The 21,902-nt window shown below is 47.3% G+C and overlaps 1 protein-coding gene across 2 annotated transcripts in view; it reads left to right on the plus strand.

The window, feature by feature from the left end:
• Nucleotides 1–21,902, plus strand: part of SUSD4 (sushi domain containing 4) — a 120,239-nt gene that overhangs the window by 75,709 nt on the left and 22,628 nt on the right. For both annotated transcript variants that reach the window (XM_059997928.1, XM_059997935.1), the window contains exons 4-5: nucleotides 8,399–8,572; nucleotides 13,035–13,223. In XM_059997928.1, coding sequence (XP_059853911.1) covers nucleotides 8,399–8,572; nucleotides 13,035–13,223 — 363 coding nt within the window. The remainder of the gene's footprint in view (nucleotides 1–8,398; nucleotides 8,573–13,034; nucleotides 13,224–21,902) is intronic.

Consider the following 21,902-nt stretch of genomic DNA (forward strand, 5'->3'; position numbering starts at 1 on the left):
GAGAGGTTCTGGGAGATCATTAATTCTTAGAATCAGAGAATGTCACTGCTGTCTTTTTTTTTTTTTTTTTCAGTACGCCGGCCTGTCATTGTTGTGGCCTCTCCTGTTGCGGAGCACAGGCTCCGGACGCGCAGGCTCAGCGGCCATGGCTCACGGGCCCAGCCGCTCTGCGGCATGTGGGATCTTCCCGGACCGGGGCACGAACCCGTGTCCCCTGCATCGGCAGGCGGACTCTCAACCACTGCACCACCAGGGAAGCCCACTGCTGTCATTTTATAAACAAAGAAACTAAAGCCAGGAATGCCCTGGAGGTCCTGTGGTTATGCCGTGGGCCCCAGTTCAATCCCCGGTCGGGGAGCTAAGACCCCACATGACTTGTGGCCAAAAACCAAAACATAAAAACAGAAGCAATATTGTAACAAATTCAATAAAGACTTTATTAAAAATGGTCCACATTAAAAAAAATAAGAAGAAGAAAAGAAACTAAAGCCTGTAGAGTTTAAGTGACTTACACACGTTACATGGCAAATAAACCAGGATTAGGACCCACACCCTGACTCCTAGTTCAGTGCTCTTTCTACCATCCTGCTGGTGTGCAACCCAGGCTGCGTGTCAGAATCACCCAGGGAACTTTTAGAAATAACAGTGCCTGGAACTTTCTCCGAGAGATTCTATTTTGGTTGATCTGGGCAATGGGAGCTCAGACTTCAGCCACAAGCAGACAATGAGGACACTTGAGACAAAAAAGTGCAGGTGGCAGCAGTAACTGGAATTACCCTGGGAACTTTTAGAAACTGAGCACAGGAGAGCTGTCCCTGTCCCTGTCCCAATCTGCTCTGTCTCCATGCTGAACCCCTCTCTGCCCCAGTTCCTTGCAGAGTGCAACAAGGAAAAAAAATGAATTCACTCAGTAAGCGTTATTTTTAAGTACTTACTAAAATATTTTGACTCCCGTAGACCTGACCAGGATTGCTATAAAAGATGAGTAATTTGAAGTTAAGGAGGTTCTTTGAGTTTCCTGGGGAAAAGGTACAGTGTAAGTTTAAGTAGTCGTATTACATTATAAATTTTGAATTAAAAAATTCAACTTGACTCATGAGCTAAAGCTGGCGGTAAAGATGGCAGGTGACTCCTTTATTCAGTGAAACTGTGGGGTGCAGACACTTTTCAAAAGCAAGGTAGTCCTACTTCTTTTTTACAGTTACTCCTATATGAAAGTGAGTTGTCTCCCAGTTCCAGAAACTTCCCCAAACAGATGGATGCTTTTAAAACGTTTTATTTAGGGCCCTTTTCTTCTTGTGTGCATTTTCTACCTTGTAAAATTTCTTTCTTGTTGCCTTGGACATGGGTTATCAGAAACAGCAGCCTGTGCCCACAAGAGCAAGTATTTGCATGTCTTCCCCTAAGATAATCTCTTCTCATTTTCCATCTTCTAAGATGGGAAGGAACAGAGCACTGCCTCTCCCTGTCTCCGGGACCACTGTCATGACTTATTTATGATTCTTGTAACAGAAGTCACTGCTTCCCTACTCTCCCTCCCTTGTGGCTTCAGTGTGAGTTTGGGTTTTTGTTCTTGAAAAGATTTCTTTAACTTAAATGTGGTCATGACTTGAAAGGAAAAACAAATCCAGAGGAAATAAGGTCAGGTCAGCTGGAGGCAGATGCAGCAAAGATAAATGACAGAAATGATCAGTTATCATTGTTGCAAGATGACGGCCGGACCGCCTCAGACAAGGGTTCACAAGCCTGCCCAGCTGAGCCCCCTGGAAGTGCAGAGGGAGAATCCAAATCCTAGCAGCCTTTACCAGCTGCTTCCCGTCATCTCCCATGTCACGTGAGCGCTGCCATTCGCCCTCTCGGTACAGGGGCCACGGAGGTATGGAGTCGCTTTGAGTCGCAGAATTATTCGAAAATGCAGAACATGTGCACGTGTACAGATCCTTGTCAGATCGTGTATAAAGGTCACAAAATGATGGTTAGCAACCTCGAACACCACGCCCATCATGGAGATTCCCTAGAAAGCCGTTCTTCACAAGCTTGCAACTGAAACTTGCCAGAATTATGTGGGCTGCTTGTGAAAACTACAGGGCAACCCATCCTTCCAAACCCATCCCAGAGGAAGTTCATTTTCCCTCATGCTATCTTGAGCAGTTTGGGGCTGACCGTGGCTCCCCAGTGTGCATCTTGAAGGTCCTGTTACAATGCAGGTCTCCTCAGAACCCCACGTCGGGCCAGCGGAGGGAGAGGCCTTGGGTGCCGAGCTGCCTCCCAGCTGCTCACATAAGATTCTGTTCTTTACTGCATTTGTCTGACTTAGCTGCTAAGGATGGACTGGGGCTTGTTAAATGTGAGCCTGCCTTTGCGTTTGGACCGCTGTCTTCAATCTAGTCAGTCACCTTGTGTATCCATCAAGCAGTGGTTCTCAACTTTGACGTCGTGGGAATTGCCCAAGGGGCATGTTAAAAATGCACATCTCCAGGCCTCCTCTTAGAGGTTTTATGCATTAGGAATCTGAATTTAGCAGGCCCCCCAAGACTATCACTTCTGATTCCAGCCACAAGTTTGGAAGTCCCCAAGGCCATCCTCAGGTTAAGTAATTCACCAGAAGGACTGATGATACTCATGATTATGGTTTATTACAGCAAAAGGACACAGGTTAAAATCATCCAAGGGGAGAGGCACACAGGGTCTAGGAGGCGCCAGGCATGTGCTTTCAGTTGCTCTCTCCCAGTGGAGCTGTACACACAGTGCCTGTTCTCCCAGCAACAACGTGTGTCAAAACACACGGAGTTGGGCTTCCCGGGTGGCACAGTGGTTGAGAGTCCGCCTGCCGATGCAGGGGACGCGGGTTCGTGCCCCGCTCCGGGAAGATCCCACATGCCGCGGAGCGGCTGGACCCAGTGAGCCATGGCCGCTGGGCCTGCGCACACGGAGCCTGTGCTCCGCAACGGGAGAGGCCACAACAGTGAGAGGCCCGCGTACCGCAAAAAAAAAAAAACAACACACGGAGTATTGACAACCAGAGAAGCTCACCTGAGGCTTGGTGTCCAGCATCTTTACTGGGGCTTGGTCATGTGGACGTGGTTGGCCACTTATGTGTCTCCAGTTCTTCCAAAAGTAGAGCTGATAACTGTGGGGACCACCGTTCCCTGGCCTAAGTCACATTGTTAGCATAGACTATCTGGTCTATGCTAAGCTCCAGATAAACAAAGATATCATCTCAGGTAGAGCAATCCAAGGGCTTAGAGGTTAATTCCCAGGAGCTGAGGGCAAAGGCCAGAACTCCCTTTTGGCAAGGCCAGCCCTTTACTGCATGTACCCACGTGATACAGACAATGTCATGGCCCACGCATTAGAAACTCCAGGAGCTCCCGCCACACTAAAATAAAACCAGATCCCCTGTCCTCATCTACAAGACCCTGGATGATCTGACTTTCCGTCTCCCTCTTGCTTCCTACAGGCACACCGATTTTCTTTTTTTTTTTTTTTTAACATGAGATTAGCCTTTTTTTTTGGCCATGCTGTGCAGCATGTGGGATCCTATTTCCCCGACCAGGGATCGAAACCGCACCCCCTGCATTGGAAGCATGGAGTCTTAACCACTGCACCGCCAGCGAAGTCCCTGATCTTCTTTTGTGTTTTTAAGGACACTGAGCTCTTTCCTGGCCTTTGTAGTAGCTGTTCCCTCTGACTGAAACTTCTTCCTGGTCCACACATGATTGGATTCTTCTTGTCATTAGGTCTTAGCTTAATAAAAGTCATTTCCTCAGAGGCGCCTTGCCTGTCTACACGAATTAAAGGAGTGCCCAAGTCAGTTCCTATCCTATTACCTCGTTATGTGTTCATCATAGCAGTGATCATTGCCTGTTATTTTCTAGCTCACTTACCTGATAATTTGCCTGTTAGCAGTCTCCCTCATCGCAAACGCCATAAGAGTAAGATACTTGACTTTCTCTGTATCCCCAGCACCTAGAATGTACTGGGCCTAGAGTAAGTACTCAATAACTCAATGAATGAGTGAACAGCTTTACAAGTGCTGGCTTAAACAAGGTCCAGTAGAATTCTTTACAGCAAGGCTTTCAGAGCCTTTAATATGCTAATATGAATTGTGAATCTGAGTGAGTATCATGTATTCATGTTCCTAGGAACACTTTGGGGGGCATATTGATGTTGAAACATAGCATTTTTAAGGAATCAGATTTGTTTTCATGTATAACTAATATTTTAAAGGGAAACAAATCTGGGATTTCCCTGGTGGCGCAGTGGTTAAGAATCCGCCTGCCGACGCAGGGGACGCGGGTTCGAGCCCTGGTCTGGGAAGATTCCACATGCTGCGGAGCAACTAAGCCCGTGTGCCACAACTACTGAGCCTGCTCTCTAGAGCGTGTGCACCACAACTACTGAGTCCGTGTGCCACAACTACTGAAACCCACGTGCCTAGAGCCCATGCTCCGCAACAAGAGAAGCCACTGCAATGAGAAGCCTGCGCACCACAACAAAGAGTAGCCCCCGCTCGCCCAACTAGAGAAAGCCCGTGCCCAACAATGAAGACCCAGTGCAGCCAAAATTAAATAAATAAATTTATAAAAATAAATAAATTAATTAATTAAATAAAAGAGAAGTAAATCTAACACATGGCACATATTCTTTAAAATTCCTCTTTCTCTTTCCTGCTCCATCCTTTAGGACTCTGCTCTCTGCAACTAAATCTGATCAATTGATTTGTGCGTAGGTATACATGTGTAGTACAGCCTTAGGGCCTTTTATCCACTCTCTTATTTGTTTATCATATTAAAGCCTCATTGTTACTAGTAGCAAGATACAAAAATAATGATAGTGATAGGCTGGTGAAAAATGATTTCTGGAATGGAAGCTTTTGATATCCCTCAAATTTATCTCCAAAGTGCCCACTGATACCCTGTAGACAAAAGTTTTGACTGTTGACCTGATTCTACTTGATAGACCTTTTTTCATAGGTATATTTCTTTGGTAACAACATTTTTGAAGCAGTTTTTACAAATTCTTTGTGTCAGCTGGATGCGTTTGTGCTATAGAAAATCATGTTATTTCTATATGAAACTTTAGAATTGATGAAGGTTGCATGTTTCTTTTCAGAGCCTAAAGATCCTGGGTTGTTTCTTTCCAGAGAAATAAGGTCCAGAGTTGTTGACTGCTACCGATAACTGGTTAGGACATGTATTTACTCCAAAGCCTTCTTTCTACTTCACCCTCCTTCAGTTGGGGGGATTAGGTGTCAGACATTCTGGATAAAAAATAATTAGAAAGGCTCTGGATGGTATTTTCTCCTGTCAAGGTTTAGGTTAGGCTTTGTTAGAGATGGTCTGTTTGAGTTTTGTGCTTACGCGGAGGGCACGGCCGCTTCTGGCCTCTCTACCTTGGTGGAGTTTGAACTCCAACTGTTGACTCCCCGGTGGATATGGGGTTCCACTCACATAGTAAATTGGTCCTATATCACTCTCTCTGCTGACTCTTCTTTGAGTAGAGTACATAATGACTCGCATTTGGGAGGCTGTGAATTCCCTTTGAACCTCTATTCCCGGGCTCCTGCCTATGGAAACGTGACGTTCTAATTAGAAGTTCAAAGCATTCTATACTATAGACCACTATGCAGAGAAGCCACTCTTGAAAACAAGGCTGGGTGCTTCCGCTCCTGGTCAGCCGGTGTCCATATGTCACAGTGTCCAAATGGCCAGTTCTGTCCATTGAGTTTACTGCCACCGGTTGGCCACCTCCTGAGTATACTGGTTAATTCTTGAATAAGTTTTAAGTCAACCATGAAAATAACTGTTAGTCATATAAGTTACTACCACAGGATCTATTTACAGCCCAGATTTTACAGACCGATGCCTTGACAAATGTGTTTTTATTTGCTGTGAATAATTTCTGCATAGCGATATTGAAAAAAATGTAATTCACATTTTCCATTAAGAAGAAGGCGGCAGCAGTGTGCAGAGAACTGTCAATTATCTGTGACTCCCGTCATCATTATTCTGGGATTGATTTGGGAGGAATTCAGCTATTCTTGCAGAAAAACTATTGGTTAAACATGAACAGTTAGAAAACCTCTTTCTGTAGCCTGAGACACAAAAATGAGAAGTAAGATTGAAACCAGAACCCAGTTCTCCAGCCAAGACTCTCTCTGTTGAAATCCATAGGCAAAGGGAAGAGCTGATGATGGGTTTCCTCAGGGGAAGGCTTAGCTGCCAGGACTGCCCCGAAAGCCTGTTAATCAGCCTCTCGAGGGGGCTGCAGGCGCACAGCGTTCTCGGGCAAAGGTCCACATGGCTTCCCTCAGCCTTTCTTTGCCAGGTGTGTACAAAGGTCTGGAGGCACGGAGGGAACGTCAGGGGAAGTGGCGACACAGTCGCTGCTCTCAAGTTAATGGTGAGAACGAGGGCTGAGATCAAGGCAGAGCCGGGCTCGCAAGCGTTTGCCTCCGGAGAACTCATAGGAGATGGTGAATGGCCGCCACCCCTGCGCTCTCAGCTGCCAGGGCCCTGCTCTGCCTGGGAGGCCTCTTCTGCCCGAGGCTTTCCCGTCACTAACTTTCTGTTTTCTGGAGTCCGTTGTTGTCAGATTGCCCCCAGTAAACCCAGCTTCAACCGCACATCAAAGCTCCTGGGACATGCTCTTTTGAAAGCTACCCAAGTTCCCAGCTCGCAGAGGTATCCTCAGGCCAGCCACCTGCCTCAGGCTTCCCAGAGGCTCATCACCCTAGAGCTAACCGTTCAAAGCTTAGAGGAACTTGAAGGTCAGACTTCCTATTAATACTATTCCAACCTATTCTGGATTCAATAGGCTTTGGGGAGTGGCTGAGAAACCCACTGAGAAATTTCTGAAGGAAGCTTCTATGATCATCAAAGTGCTGTTTTTAAATTTTGCCTTGTTTCAAAAAACTAAGAAGCAGCAAACTGGAAACATAACTCATCTACCTGACTCTAAAAGTAGAAATAAATAAATAGCTCATGCTTACAAGCATATATGCGTGTAAAATCAGAGACTTTAAAACAGGAGATGAAGAGAGACACATGGTGAACAAAGTGACTTAAACCAGATGGGACTGACGTGTACACACTGCTATATTTAAAATGGATAACCAACAGAGACCTACTGTATAGCACAGGCAACTCGGTTCAACATTCTGCAATAATCTACACGGGAAAAGAATTTGAAAAGATACATATATATGTATCACTGGATCACCTTGCTGTACACCTGAAACGAACACAACAACATTGTTAATCAACTCTACTCCAATATATATTTAAAAAAAAAAAATTAGACAGGATTAGTTGGGCGGTGTTTAGAGGGGGAGGGGCCAGAGGGAGCAGGACCCCAACTTCCCAGCGCAGAGTGGACTGGCCCGCAGGGTAAACTGGAGGTAGCTAGAGTTAGAAGCGGATAGTTACAATTGATTAGGTTTTTTTTGCTTTTTTTTTTTTGTTTTTTTGCGGTACGAGGGCCTCTCACTGTTGTGGCCTCTCCCGTTGCGGAGCACAGGCTCCGGACGCGCAGGCTCTGCGGCCATGGCTCACGGGCCCAGCCGCTCCGCGGCATGTGGGATCTTCCCAGACCAGGGCACGAACCCGCGTCCCCTGCATCGGCAGGCGGACTCTCAACCACTGCGCCACCAGGGAAGCCCTACGATTGATTAGTTTTATTTTCTCTTTTAATCATTTTGTTGCATGATTGTACCCCCCAACACCCTTCTCCTGACCCCGTGGCCTCTTCCCCTCCCAGCCACCTGCATTCTGCTCTGATTCCATTTTTCAAAGGCAACAGTTGCTTTCTCTGAGTCTTTTGTGATATTGGCAGTAGTATGTGCTGCTCTATTTATGATCTTTTTAAAAACAGATAAGGTGGATGAGAAATGCTAATAGCAAATGCAGCCCCAGCTCGGCCCCCTGCTGTTCTGCAAAGCACATTTTCTTATCAGGCCCAGGCCCTCGCCCCACAGGCAGAGGCGGGAGGACCAGGCGAGAGCAGCCAGCCAGGCTGTTTGGTGCAGTGCACGGTCCACAAACACAGCCAAGTGGGCAACCAGCTAGATAGTTCATGTGAATCCCCAGTTTTTGTCTTTCTTCACTCATTTCCAAAATTGCTTGTAAGCTCAACTGTAAAGTGTAAAGTGTCGCGGGCGGAAAACAAGGTTCCTTTTAGACCTGGACCTCGACCCCTCTTCCTATTTCTCTGTGAAGCAGGTTCTGCAGCTTCTGCTGCTTGCCCTTGGGACCTGAGTCTAGCGATAAATAAAGAACCATTTATCAGATTGCCGCGTAGGTTGAGACCAGGTGTGAAAATAAGAGCTTTCTTGTGAAGCTGTGAACCACAACTGTTTGAATTCCAAAAATAATGTGTCCTTTTTACGCAATTGCAGATTGCCGCATTCCACAAATTGAAGATGCCGAGATTCATAACAAGACATACAGACATGGAGATAAATTAATCATCACTTGTCACGAAGGATTCAAGATCCGGTACCCTGACCTGTACAACATGGCTTCATTATGTCGTGATGACGGAACGTGGGACCATCTGCCCATCTGTCAAGGTACGGGGCTGAGGCTGTGGTTCTCAGCTATTCTTTCAGACTTGATTGTGGAGCGCGTACACGTTTCTCTAATAGGATGACAGGGGGAAACACAAAGCCACGCACACCCCATGGTTCAGCTGTACTGCACTCTGATCACCACAGCTCTGTGTTTGGAATCTTCCCACAATTCCCTGTGCTTCTCTCCAGCTCTATACACCCAGCTTTAAAGTTTAAATGGGAGATACCTTATTCTTTAGTGTGTTGGATGTCTCCTTTATCCTAAGAAACCAAAAGTCGTTGCAGAATTAGGAGCCTTGTAACTGGGCTGTGAACACAATGATGAACTATTGTATATTTAATGGAAATAACAGCATTTGTACTGATTTCGGTTGTGGTGCGAATATATTTAAAGCCAATCTTACAGAGGCTATTTTCTCTTAATAATGTTATCCTTTTTTATAATGCATGAGGAGCAGAAAAATAATCAAATTCAAATTTCATCCAAACCATACGATGAGTATTTATCCTCTTGCGTTTTTTAAATTTGCTTGGGCCGACACAGAGGGCCCCCTGTTTGTGAAAATAAACCCTCGAGTTCCCATTAATTCTGATTTTATTTTTTGACATGTGACTTGGACCAAAGGACTAAGAAACCCATGCATAATTCATAATCCAAGGGAGAAGGCTAGCAATCTTATTTACACCAAAAGCACTGGCATGTTAAAGTTGAGACGGATGTCAACTTTCTGCTTGGAAATCATGACGGGCAGACTCTGATATGGCTTTGTGTACCCCATAGTTGGAAATAAATCATTTCCTTATGTGAGAGTTTAAGAGTCACGGCCCCTTGAAGAAACAAAGGCTTCAGGATTAGGAGGACAGAGGCAGCCCAGGTCCTCACCCTCCTGCATTTCTCCCCAGAAGCTTCTGGGTTGTTTAGCGTGTTATGGGTTACATTCTTAAAGGAGACACGTGATTTATTTCTACTCTCTTAGAGACTCTCCACAGAATCAGCAGCCGGCTTTTAGGTAGGGCTGTTTGTCCAAATGAACTTTATTAACCATGGATTCGTTCCAGTCCTGCGGCGCCATCCGAGTAACGGCCAAGAAAATTATTTCAGACTCCAACCCCTTCTCGCTTTCATATTTTCCACTTGTCTTTCGGTTCTCCCACCCTTTCAATTTCCTTTTACATCCCTTAAATACAGTACGCTTCTTTAGGAGTTCTTTTTACCCCAATGATTTTTTTAAATGCCCTATGGGGATAGACATCTTGGGGTGTCATTGTCACGAGTTCAGGTGCAGGCTTGCCTCTTGCTCTGTCTGTGCCCTTTCGCCCCTCCCCTCTAGCACCCCTTACTAAATCTCAGTCATAACACAGCTTCGATGTTTTTTACAGCAACAAAAGAGCTGGCCGGCCTCTCTTGAAAGGTGTGTGTCTTCAAACAGCAATACAGCCCACAGCCCACCTTCAGCCCTTCTCAGAGCCCTCGGTCCCCACAGAGGAGGTGCCCCTGGTCTGGGCCCTGATACCCGCCTCCAGCCCCTGCACCTTGCCGTCCACCCGCGTGGGCACAGCAGGGTTGCTTTAGACAGCCTGACACCTCTCGAGCCCCAAGGGGGTATATAATTGGCCCTTCGAGTGACATTTCATCCTGTAATTTTTATTTGTACCTATAGATCCAGGGGCTACAGCCTGAGGAACCATTTCTCTATTATCTCGAAGTGCAAATAGAAATCACATTCAACTATTGAGTCGAAGTCAGTTTTCTACTGTATTTTTACGACAGGCTGTCTGTCCTCCAACCAAGAGTGAGCATAGCTTTCCTTCTCTGATTGGCTGCACGTGTTCCAACCCCCTTCTGGGGTCGGAGGTGGGAACTATTCCAAGGCCGTTTTTTCCCCGGAACTTTGTGTTTTAGAGAGCCATGTGCCGATGCTTCCTGCTCCCTGTGGGTCAGAGTTAGTTTTTGACTTAGGGGATGCAGTCTATCCACATGGGTAGCTTAGAACCACACTCCTTCCCAGAAGGAGGCAGGGGCACAGTCACGTGTGCCCACACATTGGAACCCTGCTCAGGGTTCTAACACATTCCCTTGTTGGTGTTGATTTGCTTATCTTTTTTTTTTTTTTTTTTCTCAGTTACTGATCCTGTTTATGCCTGATTGCCAAACTCCCTTCACACATTTCACTTTTGCCATGAACAGTGTTAATTTTCAGCTCCGGAAAAAAAAAAAATCCTTTAAGACCGTCGGGACTGCCCAAAAGGATGGCTGGGCACCACGCGTTTCTGATCTGGTCCGTCCTGAGTGTGGCTTGTTCCGGGCAGGGATCTTTGGGGTCTGTGGGGTCTGCGGGGCTCCAGGACACCAGGATGCAGCAGTGCAGGTTGACCCTTGACGACCCCAGAGTGAATGCCTCCTACATTCTGCACCCCTCACTGCGTTGTCTGTGTCTGCTCTGATACAGACACAGACACCACTGTCTAAGGCGCCGACCCGAGCAGTTCGCTGAATACGCAGCTCTCGACGCTTGTATTGTAATGTGTCAGAGAGTCATCTTAAGAGAGGAGTTCCGTCATCTGCTGCAGTGCCTGCGTGATACAGTTTGTGCTTGGTGATTGGAAGGGAAAGTAGGTTTTTCCAGTATCTATTATTTACTTCACACACAATTAGTTCTCCCCGGGAAGAGCACAGCTCTGCAGGGTCATTATTCCCTCCAGTGAAGCTGCTGAAGCCAATAAGAAATTCACTAATCACAGCAGATGCCACACCACGTGGGCTGCTGTGCCACTGGGAATGTTCCACTGGGCTGCACAGGCTTCAGGACAAAAGGCAGCTACTGTTTTACAGAAGTAGGGATCGAGGCCTCACGCTCACTCGGATGGCACACAGTATTCTGTGCATGGTGCACAAACTCGCTACAGCACGTCTGCTCAAAGCCTGGTGCCACGGCAACAGCGCCCGGAAACCTGTAGCAGTGCAAATCCTTGAGCTCCACACGGACCCACTGAACCAGAAGCTCTGGGTGTGTGGGCCAGCAGTCTGTCCTACAAGCCCTCTCTGGGTTACTCTCAAGTTTGAGAACCACTGCGTTACATGTTACTTTCCTATTTCACCTAAAACACAATGGGATTTTCAAAACTTTCATTGCACTGCGTCAGGCAGGTGTCTGTTCCGTTCTCTGCTGCCGTGGAACCCAGTCTGCATCCTAACCTTCTCGAGCTGCCCACCACCGCTGCTGAAACAGGAAATAGTCTCTCTTCCCTCTGTGGCACCTCAGTGGTTCTCAGCCCTGATAGCACTTTAAGATTATGTGGGGAGCTTTAAAAAAGATAGGGGTGTCCAGGCTGGATACCTACCCGGGCACAGGTCTGGGCATTAGTGTTTTTAAAAATTTCCTCAGGTGAAAAGGGAACCCTCCTCCACTGTTGGTGGGAAGGCAAGTAGGTGGGGCCACTGTGGAAAACAGTATGGAGGTTCCTCAAAAAACTAAAAATAGAATTAACATATGACCTAGCAATCCCCCCCCCATGCATCTATCCGGACAAAACTTTAATTCAAAAAGATCCATGCACCCCAATGTTCATAGCAGCACTGTTTACAATAGCCAAGACATAGAAACAACCTAAATGTCCATCAACAGATGAGTGGAGAAAGAAGATGTGGTACATATATATATGATGGAATATTACTCAGCCATAAAAAAGAATGAAATAATGCCATTTGCAGCAACATGGATGCAACTAGAGATTAACATACTAAATGAAGTAAGTCAGACAGAGAAAGACAAATACCATATTATATCACTTATATGTGAAATCTAAAATGTGACACAAATGAACCTATCTATGAAACAGAAACGGACATAGAGAACAGACTTGTGGTTGCCAAGGGGGAGGGGGTTGGGGGGAGGGATGGAGTGGGAGGTTGGGATTAGCAGATGTAAGCGATTATATACAGAATGGAGAAACAACAAGGTCCTACTGTATCACACTGGGAACTATATTCAGTATCCTGTGATAAACCATAATGGAAAAGAGTATGAAAAAGAATGCATGTATATATATGTATAACTGAATCACTTTGCTGTACAGCAGAAATTAGCACAACATTGTAAATCAACTCTACTTCAATGAAAAATAAATTAATTAAAAACTTTCCTCAGGTGATTCTAACATGCAGTCAGGGCTGGAACCACCGGCTAGGGGTGTCCCGATCCACAGCTCCACCTCTCGTTACTACTTCCCTACTCGTCTGACCCTCTCGATGCCACTTGCAACTATACAAGCAAATGCCTGCTTTAGAAATAGAATAGGTACACAGATAAGGAGGTCTGAGCATTTAAGACCAAGGTGTGCGGTCCTCAGAGGCCATGCCGCGTTTTCAGCGGGGGAAACCGAAAGACATATAGTGCTTTGTCTTTGAGGTGTACAAAGATGACCACGTGAGACACTTCCCTTTTTCTTTCCCACGTCGCAGGCTGCCTGAGACCGCTTGCCTCTTCTAATGGCTATGTGAACATCTCCGAGTTCCAGACCTCCTTCCCAGTGGGAACTGTGATCTCCTATCACTGCTTTCCTGGATTCAAACTCGAGGGGTCGGAGTATCTCGAGTGCTTACACAACCTTATCTGGTCGTCCAGCCCACCCCGGTGCCTTGCTCTGGAAGGTATCACATCTTATTCTTTTGGAAGTTGAATTTTGGCTTATTAAAGTGGATGTTTCAATAGGAGGTAAAGAGCTGAGATTATGGTCAGCAATAACTTCTGTTCCCTGAGTACACATTGCTTGCAGAGGCAGCAAGCCTGATCATCTGCCATGAAGCAATACTTACAACCAGACATAAAACTGGGGCTTTCCCCATTCTCAGGCTTAAAGGGGATGAAAGAGAAAAGTTTCAAGCATCAAAGGTTACACTGCAAAATATTGCAAAGTTAAATGAAGTGTCTTCAAAAATTAATTTTCTCTGCACCAAATGAAAACAGATTGTATTACGGCATCATTAATCTCACCCCTCGTTTTATTATTGTGTCAGTGTTTCCTCCTATTTCCATTCATTTTATGGCTGGGCTCTAAATGTTTTGCTGCGAGCACACACTTGGAAGCCTGAAACCAAGAGATCTTTCCTCCTTGATTTTGTTAAATATATGTGATTATTTTTGAGTGCGGTTCACTAAGGACCACTAATCAGTAGTATGGAATGGTCGGGGTGGGAGGTGGTCAGAGCGTCCACTGCTGGAATCAGGCCAGCGTCTATAAGGGTCTATGGAAACTTCTCCTGGGTAAGCTGGGCATACTGGCTCAGCCCTCGCTTTAATTCAGGTCTTGAAATTATGATTATGCAGGGAACAAACACCGACTTACTTCTTGGCATCTGAATACAGTGGGCGGGAGGGGGGGTCTATACGGGGAAAGAAAAAAATGAAAGGAAATCTCTAATCAAGAGCCCCTGCAAAGCCCATCTGCAGCTTTTCTCGGGAAACAAATCAAGACACAGTAGAACGTAGAAACAAACAAGTTCTCACAAGCACCGTCTGCCTCCACGCGTACACCTCAGTGTGGGACGAGGTCAGGTTAGGAGGTGTGTTATGGGGGGTGACAGCCAGAGGGATCAGAGGTGTCTCCTAAGGAAGACCATGGGTTGGCCGGAGCCATGGAGCCTCCTTAGAGAGAAAGGAGGAAGGGGTGGAAGGGAGGGGAGCCTGCTGCTTGAAGGAGAGAGAATGCCAGCCGGGGCCGTCAGTGGTGCTCTTCTCCTAGGCTGGTAAGCGGAACCCCCGCTCGCCCCTACTTCCCACCCATCCTAAATCTCCTAGGGGGTCAGAGCCCACAGTAGAGAGAGGTAAAATACAGGACACCCAGTTAAACCTGAATCTCAGATAAATAGCAAATAATTTTTTAATGTGAACATGTCCTAAATATCGGATGGGACTTACTCATGGTCAACAAGTATTCTTTGCTTATCCGAACTTCAACTATAACTCAGTGTCCTGTATTTTCATTCGCCGCATCTGGCAACCCTAGCCTAGAGGAATAAGGGTATCTCCTGTTTCCACTGGGAACAGCTTTTCTGCCGTCTGGACACCGCTGGCCAGCGTGGTGAGTGTGGGCTGCTGGTGAATGGGGGCTTTTCTGGTTCCTGGAGGTTTCTCCCTGCTCAGATAAGCAGAACTAGAGGACCTGTTAAAGATATCATGTTACAATTATATCAATTTTAAATGCTATTTTCAAATCTTTTCAAATTCGGTTCAAACACCTTTCAAGCCATTATGTTCTAAGCTTCATTTTGAGACTTTGAAAGCAGTTTTTCTGGAGCTTAGGGAATATAATGTGAATAGGCATAAAACAAAATCTCACTTTAAGGGGCTGTGAGCTAAGGTTATGAACAGGAAGCCATGAGTGGCTTCTGATTGGAAATGGGTCTCGTGATTTAACACAAGTCCCTTTTTCTCTGCCAGCCTGGCCTGTGCCCGAAGGGGACGCTAAAAGTCCAGGTGACAGCTGCCTGTGACAAGAAGGCCACCTAATACCTTTTTGTCCTCCATTTAAAAAAAAATAATATTTACATCCTTATTTTCAATACATGTTCCTTTCAATTACCTGATGCAATTAGTTTGTGAGACGCTTAAATGCTACCCTGGCTAAAGGCACCAAAGACATGATTCTAAACTGAGAGAGGCAGAGAGGACTAAAGGGTTTTTTGTCTCAAGACTGCATAGAAGCTGGGTTAAAATAAAAGGTAAGGATCCACGAACAAAAAGTATCCAGATGACACCCCGGTGCTGGTATTTCCTTAACTCTTACTTGAATAGTGTATCATCTTTTTCAAAGGCGGTGCCTTATTTATGCAAATTGTCAAATGGTATTCAACGCAGATGCGCTGTCCCGAGGGAATCTACCCACCCCTTTAATATATCACCCACGGTCCCCCATCCCCTCATTTTTTTTCTGTCTTCCTGAGCACACAATTTGATTTTTCTTGATGGCAGAGTGAAAATTATCGCACTGTGCTGTGGAATCATGACACCCTCGGGGGCTTTGAATAATATATTAGGGCGCTCTGACCCCTGATACGACTGGGTCTGGACAGCTGTGCCATGGAAGCCTTTCTCTGTGAGCTTTTTATCCCCTTCCCTTTCCTGTCTCCCTGTTAATCCGTCAATCCCTCACGTGTCACGGTACCTGTCACTTCAGTTCCCTCCACCCCTCGAGCTCTTTTTCCTAACCTGCCACAAGCCTGGAGACGGAATCACCAGGATGGGCATGGAGGCGCTGTAGGGCATTGATTAGAGTGTGGGTTGGCATCAGACTGGCTGAGTTCACATCCTGAGTTTCCTACTTAATCAGTTTGACCTGGGGCAAGTCGCTTAGCTTCTATCATCCTCTACTTCCTCATCTGTAGAATGCGGGAGATGACTGTACCTGTGGGACTGTGAGGGTCCAGTGTGATAACAAATGTAACACATTTAGCGAAGTGCTGGGTGCACAGTAGGTGGTCGATCAAGTGTCCATCATTATTAGTGCTATTAGACTTGTGTACAGAGTCACACTAAATGAGAATCTGGGCATGGCTGTGTGAACAAAATACCCGGCCTTTTATGCATGTACACTGCAACATCGTGTTGGTTGTTCAGAGGAGATTTTGGTTACTTGCATACTTTTTTTTTTTTTTTTTTTTTTTTGCGGTACGCGGGCCTCTCACTGTCGTGGCCTCTCCCGTTGTGGAGCACAGGCTCCGGACGCGCAGGCTCAGCGGCCATGGCTCACGGGCCCAGCCGCTCCGCGGCACGTGGGATCTTCCCGGACTGGGGCACGAACCCACATCCCCTGCATCGGCAGGCGGACCCTCAACCACTGCGCCACCAGGGAAGCCCCGGTTACTTGCATACTTTTAACTGTGTTTGTATAAGGTGAATCGCAGATAATGGGAGGAAGTACTGAACAAGAATAATGATTGCCAGTTATCTTGAGAGCTTACTGTGTATCAGAATGTTTGACAAAGTATCTCATTTAGTCCTCCTATTGCCTTTGTGAGACAAGTACTACTTTTTTTATATATATTTATTTGGCTGTGCCGGGTCTTAGTTGCGGCACACGGGATCTTTTTTGTTTAGTTGTGGCATGCGAACTCTTAGTTGCGGCATGTGGGATCTAGTTCCCTGACCAGGGATCAAACCCGGGCCCCCTGCATTGGGAGTGCGGCATCTCAGCCACTGGACCACCAGGGAAGTCCCAGACAGGTACTGTTTTTTAATCCCATGTTACTGCTGAGCAAGCCTGGGTTTCTAGAGATTCAGTAACTCAGCCAAGGTCACACAGTTAGTAAGTGGGGGCGTGGGGCCTCGAACAAGGGTCTTTGCCACTTGAAAGCTCATGCTCTTCATCACTAAGGTGCATTATGTAATCATGCGTGATCTGATTGGTTCTGATTTCTTTACAATTTGATATTTTTATAGCCGTTTTTTTAAAGCGTCAAAAAATTTAAAACAGTTATCACACAGGAAGGGATTTGTGCTTCTAGTCCAATTCTCCTCCCTGTAGAAATCCCAGCTGCAGGGGGCCGTGAGTCCGGGTGGCAGACGGCGCTCCCCGCTGCCCCGCACGTGCCCATGAGCCACCCCGTTACAGCAGAGCCGCACTTCAGCCCCTGGGCTGCGCAGGGATCGTGTCTCCTCTCGCAGACCGGACGACTGACGCCTTGGAGGGTGGCGTGACTTGCCCACACTGCCCAGCCCTCGGCGTGGCTTCTTCCACTGCGTGCTGTCTCCTCTCCCTAGCGGCATGGAGCAGGCTTTGCTGGTGCCAGTGTGGAGTGGCAGCTGTCACACTCAGTGTCAACCATCCCGTAACTGAGGCCTGGCTTCATGAAGGACTTTATAATTTGGAAGGAAAAACTCTGGCAGCCTCACCAAAGGTGGCAAGAATTCCCAGGCCCGGTAGGAAGGTGTGGGTGACGTGTTTCAAAGGCCTGGGGCCGTGGCACCTGGCTTATTGAGTGGTATGACACCCGTCTTCTGTCTGTTTTCCCACAGCCGGGTTGTCTGGGGTAGAACACCTGAAATCACAAAATCTTGGACCACAGTGTTGGCTACGTCATTTTAAAATACATGAATATATAAATTTGAGCCTGGAAGGAGCCCCATGGGTTTCTATGTGCTGCTCTTTCGCGCTGTGGGTCTGCATGCTTTTCTTTATCTCTATGTGTCTTCATGTTTTCCATTCTCAGGTCGTCTTCATCTCTGAGGCTTTCATTGCTCTCTCTTTCATACACACACACACACACACACACACACACACACACACACACATGCACTGAATCCAAGAAATCTTTTAAAAAAAAAACAACCTTTGACAGTGAATGTGGGCATTTTCTCATTTGTAAGTGCTAAGAACTCTGTTTACATTGTCAGCAGTGTTTATTGGACACCTGGTAGACACAGAGCGACACCGAATTGGGCTCTGGGGAAGTATAGAGAAAGAAAAGGACATCATTCTTTACTTCGGAGACCTTACAGTCTAATGGGGAGAACAAGATGACAAATCCCGTTACGTAGAGACTAGCGTCATCACAGACCGCACCGCGTATGCCCACAGCTACCTTAACCAAAGGGCACGTGCGTGCTTCTGCATTTGGAAAGAGGGAAAGGAAAGTTCTGGTAGGTGGTATCGCAGTTGTAAAATGAAAATTTCTGTCTGGGGATCTATGAGTTTTTGCGTCTTTTCCCTGAAGGCCAAACAGAAGTGTGTTTTTTGTCTCTGCTTGGGCTTTGAGAAAAGAGAACGAGTCGAAACATCTTACTCATTTGGAAGGACTGCATTTTGAAGCTCCGTAGAGCTCAGTAGCCAAGGCAGCATGCCTTAGTGTGTGTGAGGAGTGCCGGCCCAATGGTTTGAAGGTGGAATATAGGAGAATATTGAGGGGCATAAAAATAAGTAAACGAACCAAGCATGCAACAGACGGTTACAGGCAAGGCTGCAGACACATGTCTAGGAAGTGGTACTAACTCCCCAGAATCCCATAGACACTGTGATGTTAGGGCTGCAAGCGATGCTGGCTACAGGTGGCTGAAGAAAAGGGCGCTTTGTCTGCATGGGGAAGAACCATGCAAAAGCCTTACGTATCAGAACACTCCATTCACATTCAAGTTTTCAAATGTCCTGGAAGTAGTAACACGGGTGCTGGGTATCTGTTGACAGGAATTCCTGGGAGCCGGTTAACGACAGCAGAGTTCACATGACTGCATCTTTGAGGCAGGTAGCAAGGGCTGGGAGGACAGATGGTTGACGCCCAAAGTTGGGAGTTTTTAGTCCCTGCTTGTGACCTCCCCACTTAAAGATTCCTCTGTTTCGCAACCATTAAATTAGAGGGCTGGATCCTTTAACCAAAAGTCCTTCTTTCAATAGCCTCTGGGGAAAAAGATGGGATCAGATCTAGAAAGGACCAGTCAAACATTTAGTGAGATTAGAGTTTGAAAAGAAAGAAACCCAGATCAGTGGTATATGCTATTTTAAATAAATGCCTGTGAGATTCATGTATGCGTTTAGTAAAAATTTTTATGTTCGTATGCCAAGTATTTTGCAAGGCACAGAGGATACAGAGGCAAACTAGTGACATGAGGTCTCTGCCCGCTGGGCTCACCCATCCCATGTGCAGTTCCTGAAAGTTCACTCTACACAGCTGGGGCTCAGCTCAGAATATTCCATTTCTAAGTTTTCAGGGCCTTTGGTGGTAGAGAAGATTGTTCCCTACTCTGAGGCCGCCTGGAAGGGGTTCCCACGGGGGTCTCTATGGTTTTGAAGGACCTGGGGAGGGTGAGCCACTTTTTGCTGTGTCGGATTGTCTGCCACGTGGTGTCTGGGCTCCACGCCGAAGGCAGTGGGAACACGGGCTTCACAGGAGGACCACGCGCGTGGACCCCGGGGCCCAGGAGAGTTTGTTGTGCTTGTGTGTTTGCTTTTCCCAAACAGAAATAAATCGCTCCAGGAACCGTAGGGGCCTATGGTTTCATTTGCCAGGACTGAGGTGGGGGCTTCCCCAATGCTGACCTTTCAACAGACTTTCTCAGCTTCATGGCTGGCATTTCTCCCAGAAACAAGCAAACCTGACCTCATTAGAAGCTGAATATCCAAGATGTTTTGTTTTTAAGTCCAACCAGTCCCCAAACTCAGAATGCCCAAAGTAATTCCCAGCCCCCCGCCCCTTCCCATCCATTTCACTGCTCACACGTCAGAGATGGAAGCTTAATCAGTTTCAGATGCAATTACAAGGAAAGGCAGCAGTGAGATTTCCTAAGAACCTAGGAGTGCCCAGGGGTCCTTTTAGGTCTGCATCCTTATATAAGAAAAGAAGGAAAAATAAGAAACTGAAAAACCCTGTTTGGTCAAATGTGAAATTACTTGAAAGGTTCCAATTTGGGATCAAAACTCAAAGCCAGTTTGGACGGGGTGGGTTCCCAGCTCCTGAGTGGCCTTTTCATTGTGCCTTGTTGCCTAGTCAAAACTCGTTTCTGGTACAAGAAGCGCCCGGAGGCAAAGGTACCGGCAGGGATCTCTCTCCAGGAGCCCTGCCTTCGCGCAGAAGCGCCTCGGGACTTTAAATGAATCCTGTGTAGGAACAAGAAAGAGAGAGGAAGAACCCGGGCGTCCTCAGAAAAGACCTGCCCTGCGTCTTATCCTCGGCAGATAACACTCAAAGGGATAATCACAGCCCACCCTGTGCCAAGGTGGTTCCCATTTTACAAAAGGAAAATACGAAGCACAGAAAGGAGTCCAGGCCTGGTCCGAGGAAGGCTGCCGTAAATTATTGTCCGTGGTGAGGTCACGTGTCGCTGTGTCATCCCCTAAACCAGAGTCAGACGTGCTCCCATGGAGCTGTGTCCCTCCTGCTGCCACGTCTCACCAGACAAGCGAGGTCTCTCGCGCCTTCCTGCCCAGCCATCCTCGACCACAAAGTGGCCAACTGGACCTCTTAATTAGCTGGAAACTTCTGTATTGAATCTTAAGTCAGTCAAGGGAAATGACAGAACCGAGTCACAGCGGGATTTATGGGTGCTGATTTGGGACCATTGATCATAGAATTCAGAGCTTAGAAAGCCTTAGACATCACCGGTTTACCTTTCCCCCACCCTACGCACTGCACCCTGGCACTCCCTTTGCAGAAATGAATCAGCAGTGCTGGAGATGAGTGGCTTTGTGCGAGGTCTCGGGGCCTGGGCTTGCCAGCGAGGTTCCCACCCCTGTAACCCGGCTCTGGCGCCACCGGACTGCCTCTACGGGGGGGCAGGGCGGGGGGGTGCTTCCTCACTTACATTCTTGAACAGGGAGAAGCAGATCAGAAGTTTATCTTCTTAGGAGCAACTCCAAGGTAGAGAGCACCGTGTTCCTCCCTGCATTCCCCTGGCACGTGGTATATGTACTCATCGACGTGTAGCTATTGTAACTAAAGCCTCCTTTGACTCCTTTGACTGTTGGTGGATGTCTGCTCCATGCCAGGCCCTGTGGAGGCACCTTTAGCCCATGATCTCTCATCCTAATAAGCGTCATGAGAACTAAGTATGGTGCCAACGGCAGATGAGGAAACTGAGGCTCAGAGAGTCTCCCCGCTTTCCCAAGGTCACCCTGCTCACAAGCGGTGCAGCAGGGGGCCCCCTGAGCCCACGCTTTCTACCCACACTGCTCTTCCAGGCGCTCCTAGGACCCAGGGTACCTGCTGGAGCGTAGGGCCTGGGCTCTAATCCTATCTCTGGTGCTTGCAGAGAGTCCATTTCGTTGGATGGGAAGGGAGTGAGTGGCAAGAGCTGATTTCTGAGGCTCTTCCGTAGCCGCCACGTTCCCTGACTCTGCTCCGAACCAGAGCACACCGATGCGGAGAGGCCATCCTGTCCTCCGCTGGCTCTGGGAGCGAAGCAAAGGGAGAGTTTCTCCCCTGGACGACTCCTGACAGTTCCCCGGAGGCGCGTATTCAGTCAACCCATGAGCCTTCACCACCAGCAGGCAACTGGCAGGGAGAGGAAATAGATGCTTGTTGGGGGTCATCTTGGCACCGGGCACTTCACTTGCCTTTTATTAGCTTTAAAACAACTCCAGGGATTATTCTGCCCCTCTTCACTGACAGTCAGCAGGCTGGTAACATGGCCTCGGGGAGTAAATTGCAGAGCCAGGATTCAAAAGATTCAAAAGACCCAGCCCTGACCTGACTCCCCAGCTGTGCTTCTTCTCCTGCCCCTGCTGGCTCCTGCGAGAGAGGCCAGGTCCCTGCCTTCTGAATCATCTCTCAGCTGCCGGTGGGCCACTTTTTTCTCTTCTGATGTTCCCTATAACCTGGATTTTTATCATGGAAGAGATTTTA

Source organism: Delphinus delphis, chromosome 1 (genome assembly GCF_949987515.2).
Source record: "Delphinus delphis chromosome 1, mDelDel1.2, whole genome shotgun sequence".
NCBI classification, from domain to species: domain Eukaryota; kingdom Metazoa; phylum Chordata; class Mammalia; order Artiodactyla; family Delphinidae; genus Delphinus; species Delphinus delphis.